General features: G+C 47.0%; 1 protein-coding gene across 1 annotated transcript in view; it reads left to right on the forward strand.

Annotated features, from left to right (window-relative positions):
* Nucleotides 1-21182, forward strand: part of LOC118078488 (uncharacterized) — a 162445-nt gene extending 141263 nt beyond the window's left edge. The window contains exons 68-82 of the mRNA XM_088671363.1: nt 1587-1654; nt 2840-3012; nt 4708-4734; nt 4827-4972; nt 6209-6276; nt 7344-7516; nt 9070-9206; nt 10081-10148; nt 11078-11232; nt 13874-14037; nt 15549-15616; nt 15758-15930; nt 16790-16828; nt 17036-17115; nt 19764-21182. Of these exons, the coding sequence (XP_088527489.1) occupies nt 1587-1654; nt 2840-3012; nt 4708-4734; nt 4827-4972; nt 6209-6276; nt 7344-7516; nt 9070-9206; nt 10081-10148; nt 11078-11232; nt 13874-14037; nt 15549-15616; nt 15758-15930; nt 16790-16828; nt 17036-17115; nt 19764-19862 (1638 nt within the window). The 3' untranslated portion in view covers nt 19863-21182. The remainder of the gene's footprint in view (nt 1-1586; nt 1655-2839; nt 3013-4707; nt 4735-4826; nt 4973-6208; nt 6277-7343; nt 7517-9069; nt 9207-10080; nt 10149-11077; nt 11233-13873; nt 14038-15548; nt 15617-15757; nt 15931-16789; nt 16829-17035; nt 17116-19763) is intronic.
* Nucleotides 21183-21499: the final 317 nt, after the last annotated feature.

Genomic DNA, 21499 nt, shown 5'->3' on the forward strand with positions numbered 1-21499 from the left:
GAGATTGAATACGTGTGTGCTGACAGATAACGCCTCACATTCCTACCAGCAGCAAGAGTAATTGTTATTGGTAATTAACAATGGGTTGGCTCCATCTAAGTTCTAAGAGTAGACTCATTGAAATTAATAGGCCCAAGCTAGTCAATATATATATTAGCTTCAGTGGGGCTGCCCTGAATAGGGCCAACATTGGTTATTGCCCAATATCATACAATAATCTGTTAATTATTATGGAATATATAATTATTACTAGCTGGCCCTGCCACGCGTTGCTGTGGCTCATTCTATGAAATGGAGCCTCAGAGTCCCCCTTCAAACTCCCCTCACCTTCAGAGTCCCCCTGTTTTATGTGTGTTATGTTTACACAGGTGCATCCCTGTGAGACCCCCCACCCTGCCCCCTCCTCCCCTCATCCCCCAGCCAGGCAAGCCCCCACCTCCACTCGGCCCAGTCTGCAAAGCTGAGCCGAGATGCTGCGGAGAGGGAAGCTTTCCTAGGTGCAGGAGCAGTGTAGCTGTCACTAGAGGGCACTGGTTTGCAACCTCTCCTGTGCTCCCAGCTTGCACTTTCATGTGATTTGTGAGTTCTGAAACACGGGGGTTTGGGGTTTTTACCTGGCTTAGGTTGACAGGTCTGTCTTGGCAAACTTTATAAGAGCCTTTGGACATTTGCATGTGATGTTGTGTCAAAATTTCACCTCAATCGGTCAAGCGGTTTTGGTGAAAAGTGGAGACACACCCACATGCCATATATATATATATATAGCATTCTTAGTATCATTTTAAGCTGTTAGTATCATTTTAAGCTGTTAGTATCATTTTAAGCTAGTACTATTACCATTAATCCACTCATAATAATCATTAATCTATTATTGTTATTGTTAATTTATTATCTCTCAACAACATAATAGCAACATTAAAAGAACCACCTGTGCTTCCTCCAATGAACTCTTCCACTGTTTGGCAGTGGAATTTGCTGCCAAGGAGTGTGGTGGAGTCTCCTTCTTTGGAGGTCTTTAAATAGAGGCTTGACAGGCATATGTCAAGAATGCTTTGATGGTGTTTCCTGCTTGGCAGGGGGTTGGACTGGATGGCCCTTGTGGTCTCTTCCAACTCTATGATTCTATAACTCGAGGTCACCACCCCCTAATCCCCCCTCACAACAACCTTGTGATGTAGGCCAGGCCCTAAGGTCATGGGCCCGACGTAATGTACAGTGCAATCCTATGTTGGTTTAGTCATAGAATCATAGATTCATAGAATTGTAGAGTTGGAAGGGGACCCCGAGTGTCATCTAGTCCAACCCCCTGCAATGCAGGAATCTCAGCTAAAGCATACATGACCGATGGCCATCCAGCCTCTGCTTAAAAACCTCCAAGGAAGGAGAGTCCACCACCTCCTGAGTAAAAAGCAGGTTCTGCTCTATTCAACGGGACTTATTCCTTAATAAGCGTGTGGTGCTTTCCTAAACCTGGACCAAAGGGGCCAAAGGGCCAGGCTGGATGCCAGACCACCCGGAGTCACAATTTAATCATTCCTTATCCAGAGTGTGAGTCGGGCTAATCTAAGATTCTTTTTTGCCCTTAGCTGGGCCAAATGTTGAGGAAAAGCAGCATTGGAGAAGCCTATTCCGGATGCAAGGTTACGGCTTTACGGTAAGACGTCTCGACATTCCTGAACCTTCCATGTTCTCATGGAGAATTAAATAAGCGCAGTGGCTATTATTGATTTGAACCCGAATGTTGCCGTTAAGCAGTATTTCCATTCCAATGAATTTCAACACCAGTGTCCTGCAACCTTTAGATGAGAATCATAGAATTGTTGAGTTGGATATAGCAAAGCAAAGAGTAATTCTGTCTTGTTTGGAAAATATGTTATAGGGTTGTTGTTGTTGTTGTTTTCAGAAATGTTTATTAAAGTTTTTTCAATACAGTATAAACTACATCTAGAACAGATGAAATCATAAAAAACAAAGAGAGAGAAACATCAAAAGAAAAGAGAGGAAGACAAAGGAAGAAAGGAAACAGAGAAAGACAAACGAGATACACACACACAGACAGACAGACAGACAGACACACACACACACACACACACACACGTTAATAAAAGGAAGGGCAGGGATTGAAATATACACAATGGAAAATGATGAGATGAAGACTTACAAAATAATGTTAAAATGATAAATTATTTTAAATAATAAAGTGACAAGTAGATTTAAATATGTTTTATAACGCAGCAAGATAGGAAGAACAAGGGCACACATGAAGGAAGGGTGGGAAAGCAACTTTTGAATATTTAATTCAGATTAATTTGACATGAATTTGTTAATTTTTTTGAAAAGCAATACAAATTACTAAAGATAAACCGGGGGGAAATAATAATTGTAGACTTGGAAGGGACCCCCAAGGGTCATCTAGCCCAACCCCGTGATGCAGGTAAAGAAATTCCTGTTCAGTCAGAGAAAAGGGTGGTGCACCAAAACACTTTTAAAAAAGAAAATGAAATAAAGGAAAAGGAAAAAGAATATAAAGCAATCAATGGTAGGATTTGAGACCCACAGGCCTGGCCCTCCAGATCCTTTGCTATCTGGCCCTTGAGAACTCTCCCTAGGCCACACCCCCTCTCCCTTGGCCACACCCCTCACTTCACACCCCAGCTGACTGATATTCGCCAGGCTAGAGATATGCCCTGGACTGCTGATCTTGCCCTGTGACTGTGGGTAGCAGCTAGCCGCCCATTTCTGCCTCTGGCATGCGGTCGCTGCAATGCAGCTTCCAGGCCGGAAAAACGCTCAACCCCTGCCTGCTTAGGGACTGACCGTTGCGCCTTCAATCTTGCAGGTCTTCGGATGGTGTGACGGCAACTACGGTGGATACCGTCTGCAGCTACCAGCGAGATGCGGCGGCGCCACAATTCGACCGAGTGAAGGTGTACCGGGAGCTGATAAATATGACCAATGGCATGACCAAGATGGGGCCCTACACTCTAGACAAGGACAGCCTCTACGTCAATGGTGCACTAATAATAATAATAATAATAATAATAATAATAATAATAATAATAATAATATTTACAGCCCACCCATCTGGCTGGGTTTCCCCAGCCACTCTGGGAGGCTTTCAACAGCTATGAAAACACAATGAAGCATCAAACATTAAAAACCTCCCTAAACAGGGCTGCCTTCAGATGTCTTCTAAAAGTCAGATAGTTGTTTATTTCCTTGACATCTGATGGGAGGGTGTTCCACAGGGAGGGCACCACCACCGAGAAGGCCCTCTGCCTGGTTCCCTATAACCTCACTCCTGCCAGTGAGGGAACCGCCAGAAGGCCCTTGGAGCTGGACCTCAGTGTCCGGGCAGAACGATGGGGGTGGAGACGCTCCTTCAGGTATACTGGGCCGAGGCCGTTTACGGCTTTCAAGGTCAACACCAAGGCTTTGAATTGTGCTCGGAAACGTACTGGGAGCCAAAGTAGGTCTTTCAGGACCAGTGTTATGTGGTCTCGGCGGCCGCTCCCAGTCACCAGTCTAGCTGCCGCATTCTGGGTTAGTTGTAGTTTCCGGGTCACCTTCAAAGGTAGCCCCACGTAGAGCGCATGGCAGTAGTTCATGCGGGAGATAACCAGAGCATGGACCACCCTAGCGAGACATTGTGCAGGCCGGGAGGGTCTCAGATGGAGCTGTAGATAGCCGCCTTGGACACAGAATTGTCCCATGCCTCCATGGACAGCTGTGGCCCCCAGGCTGCACACCTGGTCCTTTAGGGTCACAGTTACCCTGTACAGGACCAGGGAGTCCCCCACACCTGCCAAACCCTTGTTCCCCCCCCCCCCAGAACAGTACTTCTGTCTTGTCAGGATTCAACCTCAATCCATTAGCCAGCATCCATCCCCCAACCACCTCCGGGCGGGTGACTCCAGGTCAAGAGTCAAGAGCAGGCATCCCCAAACTTCAGCCCTCCAGATGTTTTGGACTACAATTCCCATCTTCCCCAACCACTGGTCCTGTTAGCAAGGGATCATGGGAGTTGTAGGCCAAAACACCTGGAGGGCCGCAGTTTGGGGGTGCCTGGTCAAGAGGCTTCTAAGTCAGAACACCTGGCTTCACACACAACAAACTTCCCCAGTCAGCAAGCTGCAAGGCGGACCCTGAACACATCTTGGGGGGGGGGGGTTAGATAGCATGGCTGCTAGTCCTCATGAAGGGCAGGAATAGCAATTTTATTTGTTTAGCTATAAGCCCTAACCATAACAAAAGGCCATCCGAGTTGAGCCACCCACTTGGCAGGCAAGGCAAATGAACCCCCAGGAGTCCATACTTTTCCTCATCTGACAGCAGGAAAACATGCAAACTCGCTTGATGCAAGACTTCTTTTCCCCCTGCGGCTTGATGGATATATTTCACGGAGATCTTTGAATAGAGGAGGCTGGATAATTCAGTGGACAATGTCCTCTGTGACTGTTTTTTTGGAACACACAGAGGGTGATTTCTTACTGCACCATCCAGAAAGGATATGAAGGATAATAATATTAAGTTATTAATTCGGGGCAGGGAGGACCACAATACTACATGGAGGCACAAGCTCACTTGCAGTTAGTGACGAAGCCTTTATTTTTTAACAAAGAGGGATCCTGTTTCTTGAGCAGGAAAACAGTTTTCTTTACGTGCCTCTAGTTTCTTTACGAGGGTATTTGTTTCTTTCCTTTCCAGGTTACAGCGACCTGCGTAGCATTCCGTGTAAGTATTCTGAAGTGCCACCTTGTGCATGGAAAACTCTCCGATTGAAACGACTCCTGCCTTGAAATTCACATTGTTCCTCCTCCTTCCAGATCTCCCCGCCGCGACCCCTGCCAAGATGCCAACTTTGCGGAATTTCACGGTCAGCTACACCTTGTCCAGCCTCCCCTACACGAATGACATGGGGACCCCTGGTTCTCGCAAGTTCAACGCCACGGAGAAAGCCCTGAACTTCTACGTACGTTTCATATCCCACTAGTGTGCGCCACCTGCAGCGCAACTAGCCCAGCCCTGGAGACTTCCTGGTTAGACTACTGCCCTGCATTAGATGTGGGGCTTGTCCTTGAAGACTGCCTCCAGTGCTAGAAACTCCGATATAGAAGCTAAAAAACCAAATGGTTCCTTAAACGAAGGTTGTAGTTGCCGAAATGGAATGTCTAGTTGCCAATTGATGGACTGACTGTGATTGATTCTCAGCTAAACATCTGGCTAGTTCACCTTGAGCTCGTTTTAAAACTTTTTGTGCTCAGGCTGCACACAAAAAAAGCACTTTGGTTCCGGAATTTCATTCTGAGTTACCGGTATCTATTTTTAGCCTATAGTTAATTTCTTGAAAGTATTAAATTATGGCTGTTCCTTTTTCTTATGTATATTTTTATTGCTTTCCCCTTTTTTGTAGTCAGCTTTGAGGCCGTTGTTTTGCTTTTGTGCAATCAATTTTTTGCAAACAATTTTTTATAAAATAAATAAGTAAGTGCCTGGGTTGCTAAAAGGGGCTCTTGCCACTGGACCCCACTGTTGGTTGTGAGTCCTTGGAAAATGCCTCACTGGGCCAACTCTTGATGCCTATTCGCTCTTGAGAAACCTTTATTATCCCCACGTCCTATCTCTTGTGTGCATTTATTTATTTTGCAAAAATCTATATATCGCTTGATCATAGGAAACCTCAAAGCGCTTTACAAAAAGAATAAAACAGTAAGAGTATTAGTAAAAACTATTAAAACATTCAGAAAAATAATAATCAAATCAACAACTTAAAAACACATCAGCATTCTAAATTTCTGAGTCTAATAAAATAAAGTGTCTTTAGCAAGTGCGGGAAAGAGTACAGGGAAGGTGCCTGCCCGATGTCAAGAGGCAGGGAGTTCCAAAGTTTAGGTTCCACCATGTGCTGAAAGATTGATTTTTTACAAATGCAGAATAATCTTCTTCTTCTTCTTCTTCTTCTTCTTCTTCTTCTTCTTCTTCTTCTTCTTCTTCTTCTTCTTCTTCTTCTTCTTTTCTTCTTCTTCTTCTTCTTCTTCTTCTTCTTCTTCTTCTTCTTCTTCTTCTTCTTCGGCATCACTCATTAGGTGGCACCGTTAACAGTGCCAGCTCCGCAGATCATTCTGCCTTTCAGGCAAAGCTTTCAAAGTGACTGATCTGCATGTGACGGAACTCTGCCAATGTTTTTTCTTTTCTTTTCCCCCTCCAGATGGAGCCTCTTCTCAAGAAAACACACGTTGGCCCGGCGTTTGCGAACTGCCAAGTGGAGAGATTTCGGTAAGGGCCTGGGATGGGCAGCTAAGAGGGTGGGCAACAGCCAGGCTTTCAAATTCCAACCAATTCCTCTGGCAGGTCTCCAATGTAGATTGCTGTTGAACATGGATGTTCCATATACCCCTTTTGAGCCCCCCCCCCGATAAGATATTGAGAATTTGGAATTTGTGCAGAGGAGGGGGATCAAGGGTCCTGAAACCAACCCTTATTAGGAACTGTTGAAGGAACTGGGTATGTTTAGCCTGGAAAAGAAGAAACAGACAGCCATCTTCAAATGAGTCAGCAGTGTGATGCAGCAGCTTAAAAAGCCAATGCAAGTCTGGGCTGCATCAATAGGAGTATAGCATCTAGATCAAGGGAAGTAATAGTACCACTGTATTCTGCTCTGGTCACACCTCACCTGGAGTACTGTGTCCAGTTCTGGGCACCACAGTTCAAGAAGGATACTGACAAGCTGGAACGTGTCCAGAAGTGGGCAACCAAAATGGTCAAAGGCCTGGAAATGATGCCTTATGAGGAACGGCTTAGGGAGCTGGGTATGTTTAGCCTGGAGAAGAGAAGGTTAAGGGGTGATATGATAGCCATGTTCAAATATATGAAAGGATGTCATATGGAGGAGGGAGAAAGGTTGTTTTCTGCTGCTCCAGAGAAGCGGACACGGAGCAATGGATTCAAACTTCAAGAAAGAAGATTCCACCTCAACATTAGGAAGAACTTCCTGACAGTAAGAGCTGTTCGGCAGTGGAATTTGCTACCAAGGAGTGTGGTGGAGTCTCCTTCTTTGGAGGTCTTTAAGCAGAGGCTTGACAGGCATATGTCAAGAATGCTTTGATGGTGTTTCCTGCTTGGCAGGGGGTTGGACTGGATGGCCCTTGTGGTCTCTTCCAACTCTATGATTCTATGATTCTATGAAATATCTGAAGGGCCGTCGCAGGGAAGGTGGAGCAAGCTTGTTTTCTGCTGCTCTGGAGGGGAGGACCCCCTTTCATTGAAGGGGGTTGGGCTAGATGACTCTTGAAGGACCCCTTCTGGTTTATATGATCCTATAATGTGCATTTGCCTTTCCTTAGGGCTCCACAAACCAGGCATGCTGTGGCGGTGGACACTGTCTGCACCTACTGGGAAGATCTTCTCCCTGCCCCCTTAGACCAAGCGAGGCTTCACCGGGAGATCAGTAACCTGACGTGGGACAGCACGAGGCTCGGCCACTACAGCATGGAGAAGGACAGCCTGTCTGTGAATGGTAAGCCAGTTGGGGGCCAGAGGCCGGACGAGAAGAACCCGAGACCCGTGGAAATCGACAGGCTTAAGCCATTCATCATGGTGCCCATTCATCTCAATGGGTTTGCTCCTTTCCCACCCTGAGGGCCTGAGTTACCTTCTGAGGGCTGCATGCCATGGTGGGCGGGGCCAGGTGCAAAAGTGGGCGGGGAAATGAATGGTAAATGAGATTGCTTTAGTTGGGATTCTTGCATTGCAGCAGGTTGGACTAGATGACCCCCGGGGGTCCCTTCCAACTCTACGATTCTATAAAATGTCAGCTTTGTAGAGAATAGGCTAGTTTCCACACACACACACAGCCCTCTCTACACTTCATCCAGGCAAGCAAGAGGCCGGATCTGAGTTTGAAACACTCAAGGAGGGTGAGGAACAGGGAGGGCCTAATTCTTTTTTTAAAAAAAACGATTCTCAGTTTTTATACATTTCAATAATTTTACGACCGTTTTAACATTTCAAAACTCGGCTTCCTTCCCTCTCTTTCTGCAGTTCCTTAAATTTGTTTTTTAAAATATTTTCTGCATATTCCAAATTGTGGGAAGGTTTACTTTAGCAGAGTTAAGCAATCCCCTTTATAAGTTTATGCAGCGATCAGCTTGTTGCTGACTCGTCTGAATTCTACTAATAAAGATGTTACTATGAAACTATTTTACTCTCAGATTCATTCAGGTTTACAGAAGTGTACTTGAAGGCAGGCTTAGGTTACATAATAAACTATACCAGAGGGACTTTGGTCCTGAGGTGGCTGCAACCCAGCAGATATCTTTCAAAACTACCAGCAACCGACAAACTGGTTGTCACAGCAACCGGTTAGAACATGGAGGCCGTTAGTCCTCTGCCGGAATGCTGCACTTGACTGCACCTTTTCGTCCCACACAAATTAACTTAATTAACTTAATTTACCCATTTATTCATTATACAGTATTGTTTATACAATAATCCTGCCAATGTTCTCATCTGTTTACAATTTATTTGTGAATGTTCCGTTGGGGAGGGCCTAGTTCAGTCCTCAGTCTCCTCCGAGGGTGACTTTCACCATGCCTTTGGGTAAAAGGTAAAGGGACCCCTGACCATTAGGTCCAGTCGTGACCGACTCTGGGGTTGTGGCGCTCATCTCGCGTTATTGGCCAAGGGAGCCGGCATACAGCTTCCAGGTCATGTGGCCAGCATGACAAAGCCGCTTCTGGCGAACTAGAGCAGCACACGGAAACGTTGTTTACATTCCTGCCGGAGCGGTACCTATTTATCTACTTGCACTTTGAGGTGCTTTTGAACTGCTAGGTTGGCAGGAGCTGGGACTGAGCAATGGGAGCTCACCCCGTCACAGGGATTCGAACCGCCGACCTTCTGATCAGCAAGCCCTAGGCTCTGTGGTTTAACCCACAGCGCCACCTACATTCCTGCCTTTAAAGAGAGGCTTCCGTAAATCCAGGACCGTCGCTATAAAATAAGGACATCTGGAGGGCCTGCCATTGCCTACACACCTGTTCACGACCTGATCCTTCCAACTCTTTGCAGGATACCCGCCAGCCCTCAGAGGAGGAGCAGAAGGGGTCGGCTATGAGCTCGCCTTCACGGTCATCAACCAGAACCTGACCCACACGGACCCGTCCTCTCCAGAATACCAGCGTGTGAAGTCTGCCATCGCCCACGAGGTCAGGATCTGTGCGCTGGGACTCACCAGACCCTAGAAGGCATAGGAGCCTTCAGGAATGGGTCATACACACTTCCTTCAGTGTCCTCGTTTTCTATGTGTTATATTTATATTGAAATAATTTCAATAGCAAAGAAATAAAGTGATAGAAAGGGGGGAAAGGGGGGAAGTGGGGGGGAACCAAAGATGTGTATAAGAATATATATATATATATATATATATATATATATATATATATATATATATTTGCGCAATGTAATAGACTTCCCTGCATTGCAATATTAATTGATATAGTGTCATTATCCATGTTAAATTTTTAATTGACCATCCTCGCACCTTTCTTCTGCCTTTCTGGAGTTTAAGGAAGAAGAATGACAACGCGTGTTTTGTCTAATCCCTTTGTAAAGCTGTCCCTAAGAACAGCAGCTGGATCAAATCCAAATTCTGAAACCCCCACGGCAGATAAAATGCAGCACGGAGATCGCTTCCCATTCCTATTTTTATTTTACCATACATACATACATATAGCAAAATATGTGTATGTCAAACAGTGAGGCTGCATGGTTTTTCTCACACATTGCAAGGCACAGGTGATTTAACACGAGAGGCAGCGTGGCGCAGTGGTTAGAGTGTTGAGTTAGGACCTCAGGGCCCAGGGTTCGAATTCAGACCAATCCATGATGCTCACTGGGTGCCCTTGTGGGCCAGTCGCTCACTCTCAGCCCAACCTACCTGGTAGGGTTGTTGTGAGGGTTAAGCGAGGCGGAGGGAAACCGTATTAGCCGCCTCCTCGAAGGATGCAAATGCGATAAAAAAATAAAAATAAAAAAATAATCCCAGCAGTTCCTAATTTCAGTTTGTTCCACCCATTCCAGTTAAATCAACTCTTCCTCCGGAGTGCCATCCGAAATGGATTCAACATTTGCAAAGTAACTAGAATGAGGTCAGTACCGATAGAAAAGAAAGTGTAAGCAGTTATCCAGGCTCCTGAGACATCTACCTGAATCAAAGATAAGGAATCTTTAGACTTCTTTATGTTGAAGGACTCCAACCCCCATCATCCCTTGCATGTTGAGGGATTCCAACCCCCATCATCCCTTGCATGTTGAGGGACTCCAACCCCCATCATCCTTTGCATGTTGAGGGATTCCAACTCCCATCATCCCTTGCATGTTGAGGGACTCCAACCCCCATCATCCCTTGCATGTTGAGGGACTCCAACTCCCATCATTCCTTGCATGTTGAGGGACTCCAACCCCCATCATCCCTTGCATGTTGAGGGACTCCAACCCCCATCATCCTTTGCATGTTGAGGGATTCCAACTCCCATCATCCCTTGCATGTTGAGGGACTCCAACCCCCATCATCCCTTGCATGTTGAGGGATTCCAACTCCCATCATCCCTTGCATGTTGAGGGACTCCAACCCCCATCATCCCTTGCATGTTGAGGGACTCCAACCCCCATCATCCTTTGCATGTTGAGGGATTCCAACTCCCATCATCCCTTGCATGTTGAGGGACTCCAACCCCCATCATCCCTTGCATGTTGAGGGACTCCAACTCCCATCATTCCTTGCATGTTGAGGGACTCCAACCCCCATCATCCCTTGCATGTTGAGGGACTCCAACTCCCATCATCCCTTGCATGTTGAGGGACTCCAATCCCCATCATCCTTTGCACGTTGGCCGTGCTAGCTGAGGCTAATGGGAGATGGGAGTCACAGATACGAACATCAGGAGAGCCTTGCGGGATCAGGTTTTTTGAATTAACCATGTTGTTCAAGGGATTGCCTGCCTCTTGGGGTTGGCTTCATTTTTGTTTGGGATGTCCTCTTGTCCCTGACTCTTCCTCTGCACATTGCAATTCTTAGGTACGGCTCCATTGTGGTCGATTGCAAGTGCTACTTTGACCCGGCCACAAACACCAGCCAAGAGGTAGTCCGAGAGACGTTTCAGCAGGAGACGAGGAACGCCACGTCTCTGTGGCTGGGAAAGCAGTTCCAGCTCAAGGGCGTGACTGTGCGAGGTACATGAACACCGTTCACCATAAATCGGGAAAGGTCACCGGTTGTGAGAAGTAAAACACGCGTGGTTCTGTTGGGTCCACTATTTGGACCAGGGCAGCCTTTGGCTCAGTTGGTCAATGAAAGCCAACAGACTCGGGAGATCCAGGGAAAATACTCTTTTTAATCAGCTGAGTAAAACAGAGGGCAACACTTTCAATCTAGAGAAAGAAACTGCTACAAGGGGAAAAACTTTCCCCTTGCCCTTTAAAGCAGGGGTCAGCAATCTTTTTCAGCAGGGGGCCGGTCCACTGTTCCTCAGACCTTGGGGGGACGACTATATTTTGGGGGGGGGAGGAATGAACGAATTCCTATGCCCCACAAACAACCCAGAGATGCATTTTAAATAAAAGCACACATTCTACTCATGTAGAAATACACTGATTCCCGGACTGCCCGTGGGCTGGATTTAGAAGGCGATCCGGCCAGATCCAGCCCCTGTGCCTTACTTTGCCTACCCATGCTTTAAAGCTGCTCCGTCCCCCGCTCTCCCCCTCCTTTCCTCCTTGCAATTCCTATTGGTTAAGACTTCCCTAAACACCCATTTCATATCTACTCCCTGATGTGTGCCCCCTCCCTTTACATACAACCCATGTTCATGTAAATTAGCAGTTTAAGGAGTGTGTTTTTTTTAATTTTCATGAGGCTCTAGAACAGGCATCCCCAAACTGCGGCCCTCCAGATGTTTTTGCCTACAACTCCCATGATCCCTAGCTAACAGGACCAGTGGTCGGGGAAGATGGGAATTGTAGTCCAAAACATCTGGAGGGCTGAAGTTTGGGGGTGCCTGCTCTAGAGCATGCGCAGAGCCCTCAAGCTAGCACCTGCTAAATCTCCCAGTTTATGAACTAACCCTAAACCAACCCTAAACCTATAAATCTGTCAGTCTCAGGGGCCTCTTGCCTATAAATCAGACCATGCTGGTTTATAAACCTTGAGCACCAGACACAGGAAAAATGACTCCCTACCATTCTCAGTACATTACATTCTTCTACATTACATTCTTCTACAAGTACAGTCATACCTCAGTTTAAGTACGCTTCGGTTTGAGTACTTTCAGTTTAAGTACTCCGTGGACCTGTCTGGAATGGATTAATCCACTTTCCATTACTTTCAATGGAAAAGTTCGCTTCAGGTTAAGTACGCTTCGGGTTAAGTACGGACTTCCGGAACCAATTGTGTACTTAAACCGAGGTACCACTGTACGACAATTAGGCTGATTAATGGGCTTACACAGGATACAAAAACAAAGACCAAGCTTCAAAGGAATTCAGATAGCAAGGCCACAAATTAATTGACAGGTTTTTGTTGCAGGAGACAAACTTCCAAGGTAACTTGGTATCTACTAACATTAAATTCCTTGGCAACCTTTCTGTTAACTGCAAACTATTAATTTGGCAAGCACGTTGTACAGAAGCAAATATGGCATTACTTATCCTATAAACAGAAAAGGAAAGGCTTCTACATCTTTTTCTGAGACCCTCATGTTTATTGAGACCCCACAGTTCCATACAGTGGTACCTCGGTTTATGAACACAATTGGTTCCGGAAGTCTGTTCATAAACTGAAGCGAACTTTCCCATTGAAAGTAATGGAAGGTGGATTAATCTGTTCCAGACGGGTCCGCGGAGTACTTAAACTGAAGCGTTCATAAACTGAAGCAAACTTTCCCATTGAAAGTAATGGAAAGTGAATTAATCCGTTCCAGATGGGTCCGCGGCATTCGTAAACTGAAAATTCGTAAATCGAGGTGTTCATAAACCGAGTGCGCCAAATGTGCCCAGACCATTTCGTCTCAGATGTTGCCTTCCTCGGGCTGTTGACATTCCTGTCTCTGTCTCACTTCCCTTGCCTCTTCTAGCCATAGCTGCCAAGTTCTCCCATTTTTATTAAGGGGAATTCCCTCATGCTGAATAGGCTTCCTCGCGAGAAAAGGGAAAACTTGACAGCTGTGCTTAGAATAACACATTTTAATGACCATTTGTACCACTTTCAAGGTTAGAGTTTCCTGTTTATGGCCTAGAGAGCATAAGGTTGCAAAATGCAGGCCACCACCCCCCACCCCCCGGAACCTTACCCAGAAATGAAACCTTTCCCTTCGTGCATTCTGTCTAAAAGGTTGAATGCGACTTAAAAGTGAAACGTAGTATCTTTATTAAAATCAAAAGTATACACCTTGGGGATTGCTTGGGGACAACGATTATGAGATGAGGGGTTGCGTTGGGGGTGGCAACGACTGCCAGACTTGGGATGAAGGTAATCAGATTTGTTGAATTAATAAAACTTTGGCAATTAATTAATTAATTAATTAATTAATAAAAATTGGTTTTCTGAATATTAAAAAAAAAAACTCCTGCATGTACACGAAAGCTCATACCAATGACAAACTTAGTTGGTCTCTAAGGTGCTACTGGAAGAAGAAGAAAAAATTCTATTTAATAAAACTGAATCGTTTTAGTTGGATTTCCAATATATGTGCAATGTGTTTGATTTTGTTTGTTAGTTGGTCATGCAAAGCGGTCTTTTAAATAATATCAGATGGGGGCACTGGGTGGCCGAAGGGGTATTTTTTTGGGATTTTTAGGATCTCCCCTTCCTCCCCAGCTCCTGAATCGGCTATTGAGTCTGCCACTGCCGCCCTGCCGCTCCAACTCCAGCTGAAGAACTTTGCGGTCAATTTCACCGTCACCAACCTGCCGTACGCAGGGGAAATGGCAGATCCCGACTCGGGTGTCTACTGGAAGACCAAAATGAGTCTTGAGAGCGAGGTAAACAGCTTGGGAGAGACGCTAAGCAGAGGCCAGGCCTCACTCCTGACTTTTACTGCGGCCCTCCAGACCACTCTGCCAGGCCCCTGAGACTCCTTTCAGGCTTGCCCCTGACCCAGACTTCTTTCTCTCCCTCCGGCCTCCTCGAGTGTTTTGGCCTGGCTGGAAATATGTACAATATATGTATTGTTATTTCTTGAACTTCTATATCCTGCCTCTCCTCCCCAAGTTTGTTTAAAAAACAAAGCGAAAACATTCTAAGAGCAGCTCAAGATATTTTAAAAGAGTTAGAGTTAAAATCTTCTCCTATCAGGTTTTATTTTATAATCTTTATTGGAAAATGCAGAGTACAAAATGAAAACTGCACAGAGTAATATAAGACACAAGACGTCATCCCCATGAGGGAAACGAAACAGGGGAAAAAGATATCGTGCACATTACAGAAAAAGAGGAAATTGTTATTGCAGTTAACCATAACTTAATCAAAAACGTGTATCTGAAGAAGTGTGCATGCACACGAAAGCTCATACCAAAATATAAACTTAGTTGGTCTTTAAGGTGCTACTGAAGGAATTTTTTTATTTTGCTTCTACTCAGACCAACACGGCTACCTACCTGTAACTTAATCAAAAACGGTGTTTATAAAAATGAATTCCAAATTCCACGGACAATTTTTAAAATCATCTCAAATCATATATATGAACACATATCCTGTTTCTCTGAGGATCTCAGTGTAGCTTGGGTAAGGTAGGTAGGTAGGCCTGAAAGGTCACTCAGTGAGCTCCACAGCCAAGTGGGGATTTGAACCCTGGTCTCTCCCCAAGCCGAGAGGGCAGCCGACCTCCACGAGGAGCGGGTACCACAGGGGCACAGCGAGCCAAGTCCACCCATTGCCTCCTGCACAATGCCCGCACTGAGGTTAGGGGGCACAATCCTTGCCTTGCCCCAGTCGCTGGCAACGCATTGTACGCCACCTGACTAAAACTGCTCTTGTTTTGCGATGTGAATTAAGTTTAATACATTCAAATAAAGTGGCCATTATTTCCAGAGAATATTTCCCAAATTGCTGAAGGGTGAAGGGTTGGTTTTCTGCGGGGTGGGGGGCACCTGCTATGTGTGTGTGTGTGCATCTTAAAACCCGTGTAACAATGGCACAGGCCACGCCAATGTAATATGACTCAAAGAGGGACCCGAATTGCACCTCTCTCTGGCTACGTTCGCCCTTATTGATCCTGTGTGCCAGCGTGGTGTAGTGGTTAAGAGCGGTAGGCTCGTAATCTGGGGAACTGGGTTCGCGTCTCTGCTCCTCCACATGCAGCTGCTGGGTGACCTTGGGGGCTAGTCACACTTCTCTTAAGTCTCTCAGCCCCACTCACATCACAGAGTGTTTGTTGTGGGGGAGGAAGGGAAAGGAGAATGTTAGCCGCTTTGAGACTCCTTCAGGTAGTGATAAAGCGGGATATCAAATCCAAACTCTTCTTCTTCTGTCCTCCCCTTTTTCCTCCAAACAGCTCCACCAGTTATACCAACGCAGCGACCTGCAGAAGGAGTTTGTGCAGTGCTCTGTCAAGAGCTTCAGGTGCGTGTGTGTATGGTTCGAATGGAGTCCAAGTGAGGGTCGGTAATCTCCGCTGCCATTGGGAGTCTCCAACATCCCTACTTAAGAGACATCAGTCATGGCGGTTGACCAACGTTTGGCTTTGATTTAATTTTTGCATAGACCAACCGGCCAGCCTACCGAGACAGGGGTCGGCGGCGCCTGCACATTTGCGATGGATTCGTCCACGAGGACTTTTGGCCGAGCTGTGGTGTATGATGCGTTTAGGAACTGGACGGGCAATGCCACAGCGTTGGGGGTGTACACACTGGACAACGGAAGCCTGCTGGTCAGCGGTAAGAATGCAGTGAATGCCAGAGATCCTGGACAATGGCAGAAGCTTCTGGGGGAAAGACAGAAGGGCCTGCTGGATTAGGCCAATGGGTCATCTAGTCTAGCACCCTTGTCTCACTGTGGTTCAAGAGCCACACTGCCCTCCCATGGCTTCCAGCAACTGGGAGTCAGGAGCATAACTGCTTCCAAGACTGGGGTGTTAGGGGCGCGGGGGGGGGGGTTACCTCTGGTGGGGGACATACCATGCTCCTCCTGGGGTAGTTTGCCCACATTTGGTCCCCACCTGCACCCAACTCTCACCTGTGGCTTCTAGAAGCTGTCAGCGGCCACAACCCAAGAACGGCTTCAACTGGCCAGCTAAACCAGGCGAGGGGAGCTGATGGGTCCCAATCCCTCGGGGGGTTAGGGACTTTCCCCGCATGCAAAAACGGGCTCCAGCAGATGGAGTGGAGGAGACCAATGGTCAAGAAGGTAGTCTCTGCACATGCTGTAGAAGGAAGTGAGGGGCAGATGGGACTCATCTCCTGTCTAGGAGAAGGAAAGCTCTGGTCCTGTGTCAGCCTCTTCCCAGCAACTCCTTCAGCCAAGTAGGTGCCAAATGTCTTGCTCTGCCTTCCTTGGGCCCCATCAACGAGGCCGAGAGGGGAGTCTTGCTCTCTGGGCAGCCCAGGACCTCTAGACACAACACCCTGCACACCTGGTCCTTCAGGGGCACAGTTACCCTATTCAGGACCAGGGAGTCCCCCACACCTGCCCGTCCCCTGTCCCCCAGAAACAATACATTAGATGGGGCCCTTTTGGCTCGATTCTGCTCCTGGGTTCATTTCATGCTGTTATGTTTATGCTATATTTACTTGACAGGTTATCCTTCAACAGGGACCCCAGTGCACCACCAAGGAGGTCAGTGATTTTTATTTGGTTCAGTGTTGATTCGAGGTTGGAGGGGTCCTGGTTTCTGGTGGGTGGGTCTCCTCTTTCAATTCTTCCACTGGCCGTCGGATTTACTCAAATGCCTCAGCCTCAGAAGCTGCCCACCATTTTAATTCTCCACAATGCCATGGGTCAAAGCCTGCCAACATTTAATACTTCTTTTTTTTGTCCTTCCAGGGTTACCTTTCTGGGCCATCATCCTTATAAGTCTGTCTGCTCTCCTGGGCTTCCTCCTCCTCTTCCTCATCTGCTTCCTGGTATGTTCATCCTCTGCGTTCAGGACATAGGGGATAGGAAGTTCTTTCCTCTTTTTTTTTTATCGGACACAAGCAATGCACATTTCCCCCCCCCCAGAACCATTTCACAATTTTGGGGCAGGGTATCTCGCTTCTGACACCAGTTGCACCCAACGTGTGGGAAATCGCATTTCCCCAGAACCATTTCACATGGAAGGGGGCTGGAGAATGCCGTGGGAGAACTACTTGCACAAGTATTTTTTATTTTTGAATTGGGAAATGTCCTGGTGTGCTGATGGAGGTCATTTGGGGAGGGGAGGACCCAAACGGCATTTAATTTCAGCCAGGCTGGCAGAGGGGGCCTCGCTATCTCACCTTTCGCTCAGATGCAGCTGATGGACTCCCCTCTGACACAGCTAGCGGTAGGTGGAACAGCTTGTCCCAGCCAGACCAACAGAGGGAGCCTTCCTGCCTCACCTCTCTGTCTGACGTAGCCAGGTGTAACGGTTTGTCCTAAGCAGCCACAAAGAGCATCTGTAAGGGACTGGCTGGATGAAGAGGAGGGGTGGGAGGCACCAGCTGGGGAACCCCCAAGAGAAACCCCAGAGGAGGAAGGCTCAGAGCCAGGGAGTTGGTGGTGGGACACTGAGGAGAGGTCAGAGGGAGAAGATTGGGAAGATCAATCTTCAGTGCTGACATGAGTCAGCAGTGTGATGCAGCAGCTAAAAAAGCCAATGCAATTCTGGGCTGCATCAATAGGAGTATAGCATCTAGATCAAGTGAAGTAATAGTACCACTGTATTCTGCTCTGGTCAGACCTCACCTGGAGTACTGTGTCCAGTTCTGGGCACCTCAGTTCAAGAAGGATACTGACAAGCTGGAACGTGTCCAGAGGAGGGCAACCAAAATGGTCAAAGGCCCAGAAACGATGCCTTATTAGGAACGGCTTAGGGAGCTGGGCATGTTTAGCCTGGAGAAGAGAAGGTTAAGGGGTGATAGCCATGTTCAAATATATAAAAGGATGTCATATAGAGGAGGGAGAAAGGTTGTTTTCTGCTGCTCCAGAGAAGCGGACATGGAGCAATGGATTCAAACTACAAGAAATAAGAACTTCCTGACAGTAAGAGCTGTTCGGCAGTGGAATTTGCTACCAAGGCGTGTGGTGGAGTCTCCTTCTTTGGAGGTCTTTAAGCAGAGGCTTGACAGCCATATGTCAAGAATGCTTTGATGGTGTTTCCTGCTTGGCAGGGGGTTGGACTGGATGGCCCTTGTGGTCTCTTCCAACTCTATGATTCTATGACTCTATTCTATGATTCTATGTTCTGAGGGCGGGGACAGCCACGATGGCACCCTACTGGGATCACACTGCCAGGGGCGGCGCACTCCCACCACCCCCCTCTTCCTACGCCCCTGCTTAAAAACCTCTAGACCTCTGTGCCAGATGCTGACGGAGCAACAGGCTTTAGTGAGCAGGAAGAGGCTGCGACAGGGAGCAATTCAGACTGAGGCTGAAACAGGGGTGGGGATGGTCTAGAGGCTGCAGAAGAATCCAGGGAGTCTCTCTTTCTGGCTGCGACAAGCTCTCTCCACCCTAGTCTCCGAAAATAACGAGGAAGGCAAAACAGAGGCTGGAGGTGTGCAAGCACAGTTTGAGACTGCTTGGGAAACATCCGGGAGAGAAGGAGCCTTAGAGAGGGTGGAAGGCAGGGACCTTCAGTCCTGGCAATGGCTCCATAGGGGCAAGACCTGATGGGAAGGGTTGCTGAGCTGTGTGCCGCTTCCTTGAATAAAAAGTTAACTATACTGGCATCGAAGATCTGCTTCTTTCCTAGCTGACCTGTGTCCAACTCCAGCCCTGACAGCAGCTGCAGATGGATCTGGTTACAGGGCACAAAGGGGAGTGTGGTCCTCACACAGACTTAGACTCAATAGAACTGTAGAGCTGGAGGGTACCCCCAAGGGTCATCTAGTCCAACTCCCTGCAATGCAGGAATCTCAGTTAAAGCATCCATGACAGATCGTCCCCCAACCTCTGCTTAAAAACCTCCAAGGAAGGAGAGCCCACCACCTCCTGTGGGAGATTGCTCCACTGTTGAACGGCTCTTACTGTCAGAAAGTTATTCCTGACATTTAGTCAGAATTTGTTGTAACTTGAAGCCATGGGTTCAAGTCCTATCCTCCAGAACAGGAGAAGACAAACTTGCTTCCTCTTTCATGTGGCAGCCCTTGAGATATTTGAAGGTGGCTCTCATATCACCTCTCAGTCTCCTCTTCTCCACACTAAACATACCCAGCTCCTTCAACCATTCCTCATAAGGCTTGGTTTCCAGACCCTTGATCATCTTGGTCGCCCTTCTCTCTGCACACCTTCCAGCTTGTCAATGTCTTTCTTAAATTGTGGTGCCCAGAACTGGGCACAGTATTTCAAGTGTGGTCTGACCAAAGCAGAACAGAGTGGGACTATGACTTCCCTTGATCTGGACACTAGGCTTCTGTTGATGCAGCCTAGAATAGCATTTGCTTCTTTTGCTGCTGCATCACACGGTTGGCTCATGTTCAGCTTGTGGTCCATCTGCTGATGCAGGACAGGAAGGGGAGCATTGTCCGCACACAGACTTGTATGACGAGCATTCTTTTTCTCCCTCCTCTGTTCTTTCTGCACCAACCAGGTTGCCTTCTGTCTGCGGAAGAAAGGAGGGAAGTACCAAGTGCAGCAGGACGTCCTCGGTCTCTACTTCCCGCACTTGGACATGAGGAAAGCACGGTGATGTGCAGACTTTTGGCGGCCTTGACTCTCTGCGCCCCACGAGGTGGAGGTGGGGTAGCGGTCTCCTTTTGCACGCTCCTCCCACCGTCCGCAGCAAACAACTGTTTTGGCACAGCTGGAACAGACGTCTTGATTAAGAAATGAATCACAACCAATCAACGTTAGAGAGAGAGATGGTTCCTGCATTGCAGGGGGTTGGACTAGATGACCCTTGTGGTCCCTTCCAGCCCTATGATTCTATGACTATTGAGCATGCTCTATGAGATATTTTGGACATTGACCTCGGCGACCCTGAAGACTTCCGGATTCAGAAGTGAGTGGAGTGGGGAATGTCCGTTCTAATTTATTTATTAATGCACGGTGGACTTTCGAATGTAATTTTAATATATATATATGTATGTAGCCACAGATTATTTAACTATTTGTAGAAGGATTCTGCCTGGGATGCAGATCAGTGTCAAGTCTTTCTCCCCCCGCCCCACATTCTCTGAAACGTCCAGAGATGCATCAAAGGAAGTTTAGACTGTATTGCACTTTTGATTCCCTTAGAATTTTGCTTTTCATTCATTCAGCCTTTGTTGGCAGAGCTTAGACAGTAGAATCAGTTTTTTTAAAATAAAATAAAAACCATCCATAAAACATTCATAATCTAGACATATTAAACTCATAAAACATGATGAAAGACCCAGTAGCCACTATTAAATAAATTAAGCAGTTTTAAATTTGACACTAAAAATCTCAGCTAAATATCTCGAAACAATCTCAGCATTTTGGGGAATATCATCCCTCAGCAGATATTGTATCTACTTGCAGAAACAAATTCCGTTAAGCTTGGGGACTGGGAGAGCTCCTTCAGCTCAGGGGCCGGGCCCCCTCTTGGGGGATCTTCCGAGGTTCCACATACCGTTGGAGGGCCGAGCCGGGAGCAAAAAAATAGGCGGGCCTATGCTACTTACCTTTGTGCGGTAGGCTACACGCCGCCAGAACGAAGACTAGAGGTTTCTATGTCTGGCCACTCCTCTTTCCGTCCTCCGTCCAGGCCAGCAGGAGGCATTATCACAGACACATTTCCAGGCAGGCTAAAGCACTTATAGAAGGTGGGGTGGAAGGTTAGTGAAGGATGTGGCCTGACAAGAGAGCTGTGGCTCCGGAAAGACAACTGGGGCTGTGGTTTAGGAGAGAACCAGATTCCAAAATAATATATATTTGTATGTCAGCGATTGATATGATGATTGTTCTTTGTTTTCTAAAATATCTCAATATTTAAAAACGTTCTCGATTTCTTACGAACCAATCAATAAACAGCAAGCTGAAAAACGAACGTTTGTGTGTTTGTATCTGGAATCTAAAGCCAACCTACAAGAAAATGAAAAGGTAAAGGTAAAGGGACCCCTGACCATTAGGTCCAGTCGTGACCGACTCTGGGGTTGCGCGCTCATCTCGCATTATTGGCCGAGGGAGCCGGCGTATAGCTTCCAGGTCATATGGCCAGCATGACAAAGCCGCTTCTGGCAAACCAGAGCAGCACATGGAAACGCCGTTTACCTTCCCGCTGTAGCGGTCCCTATCTACTTGCATTTTGACGTGCTTTCGAACTGCTAGGTTGGCAGGAGAAAATGAAACCCGCCTGTAATCATA

This window comes from Zootoca vivipara, chromosome 6 (genome assembly GCF_965207765.1).
Source record: "Zootoca vivipara chromosome 6, rZooViv2.hap1.1, whole genome shotgun sequence".
Lineage (NCBI taxonomy): Eukaryota > Metazoa > Chordata > Lepidosauria > Squamata > Lacertidae > Zootoca > Zootoca vivipara.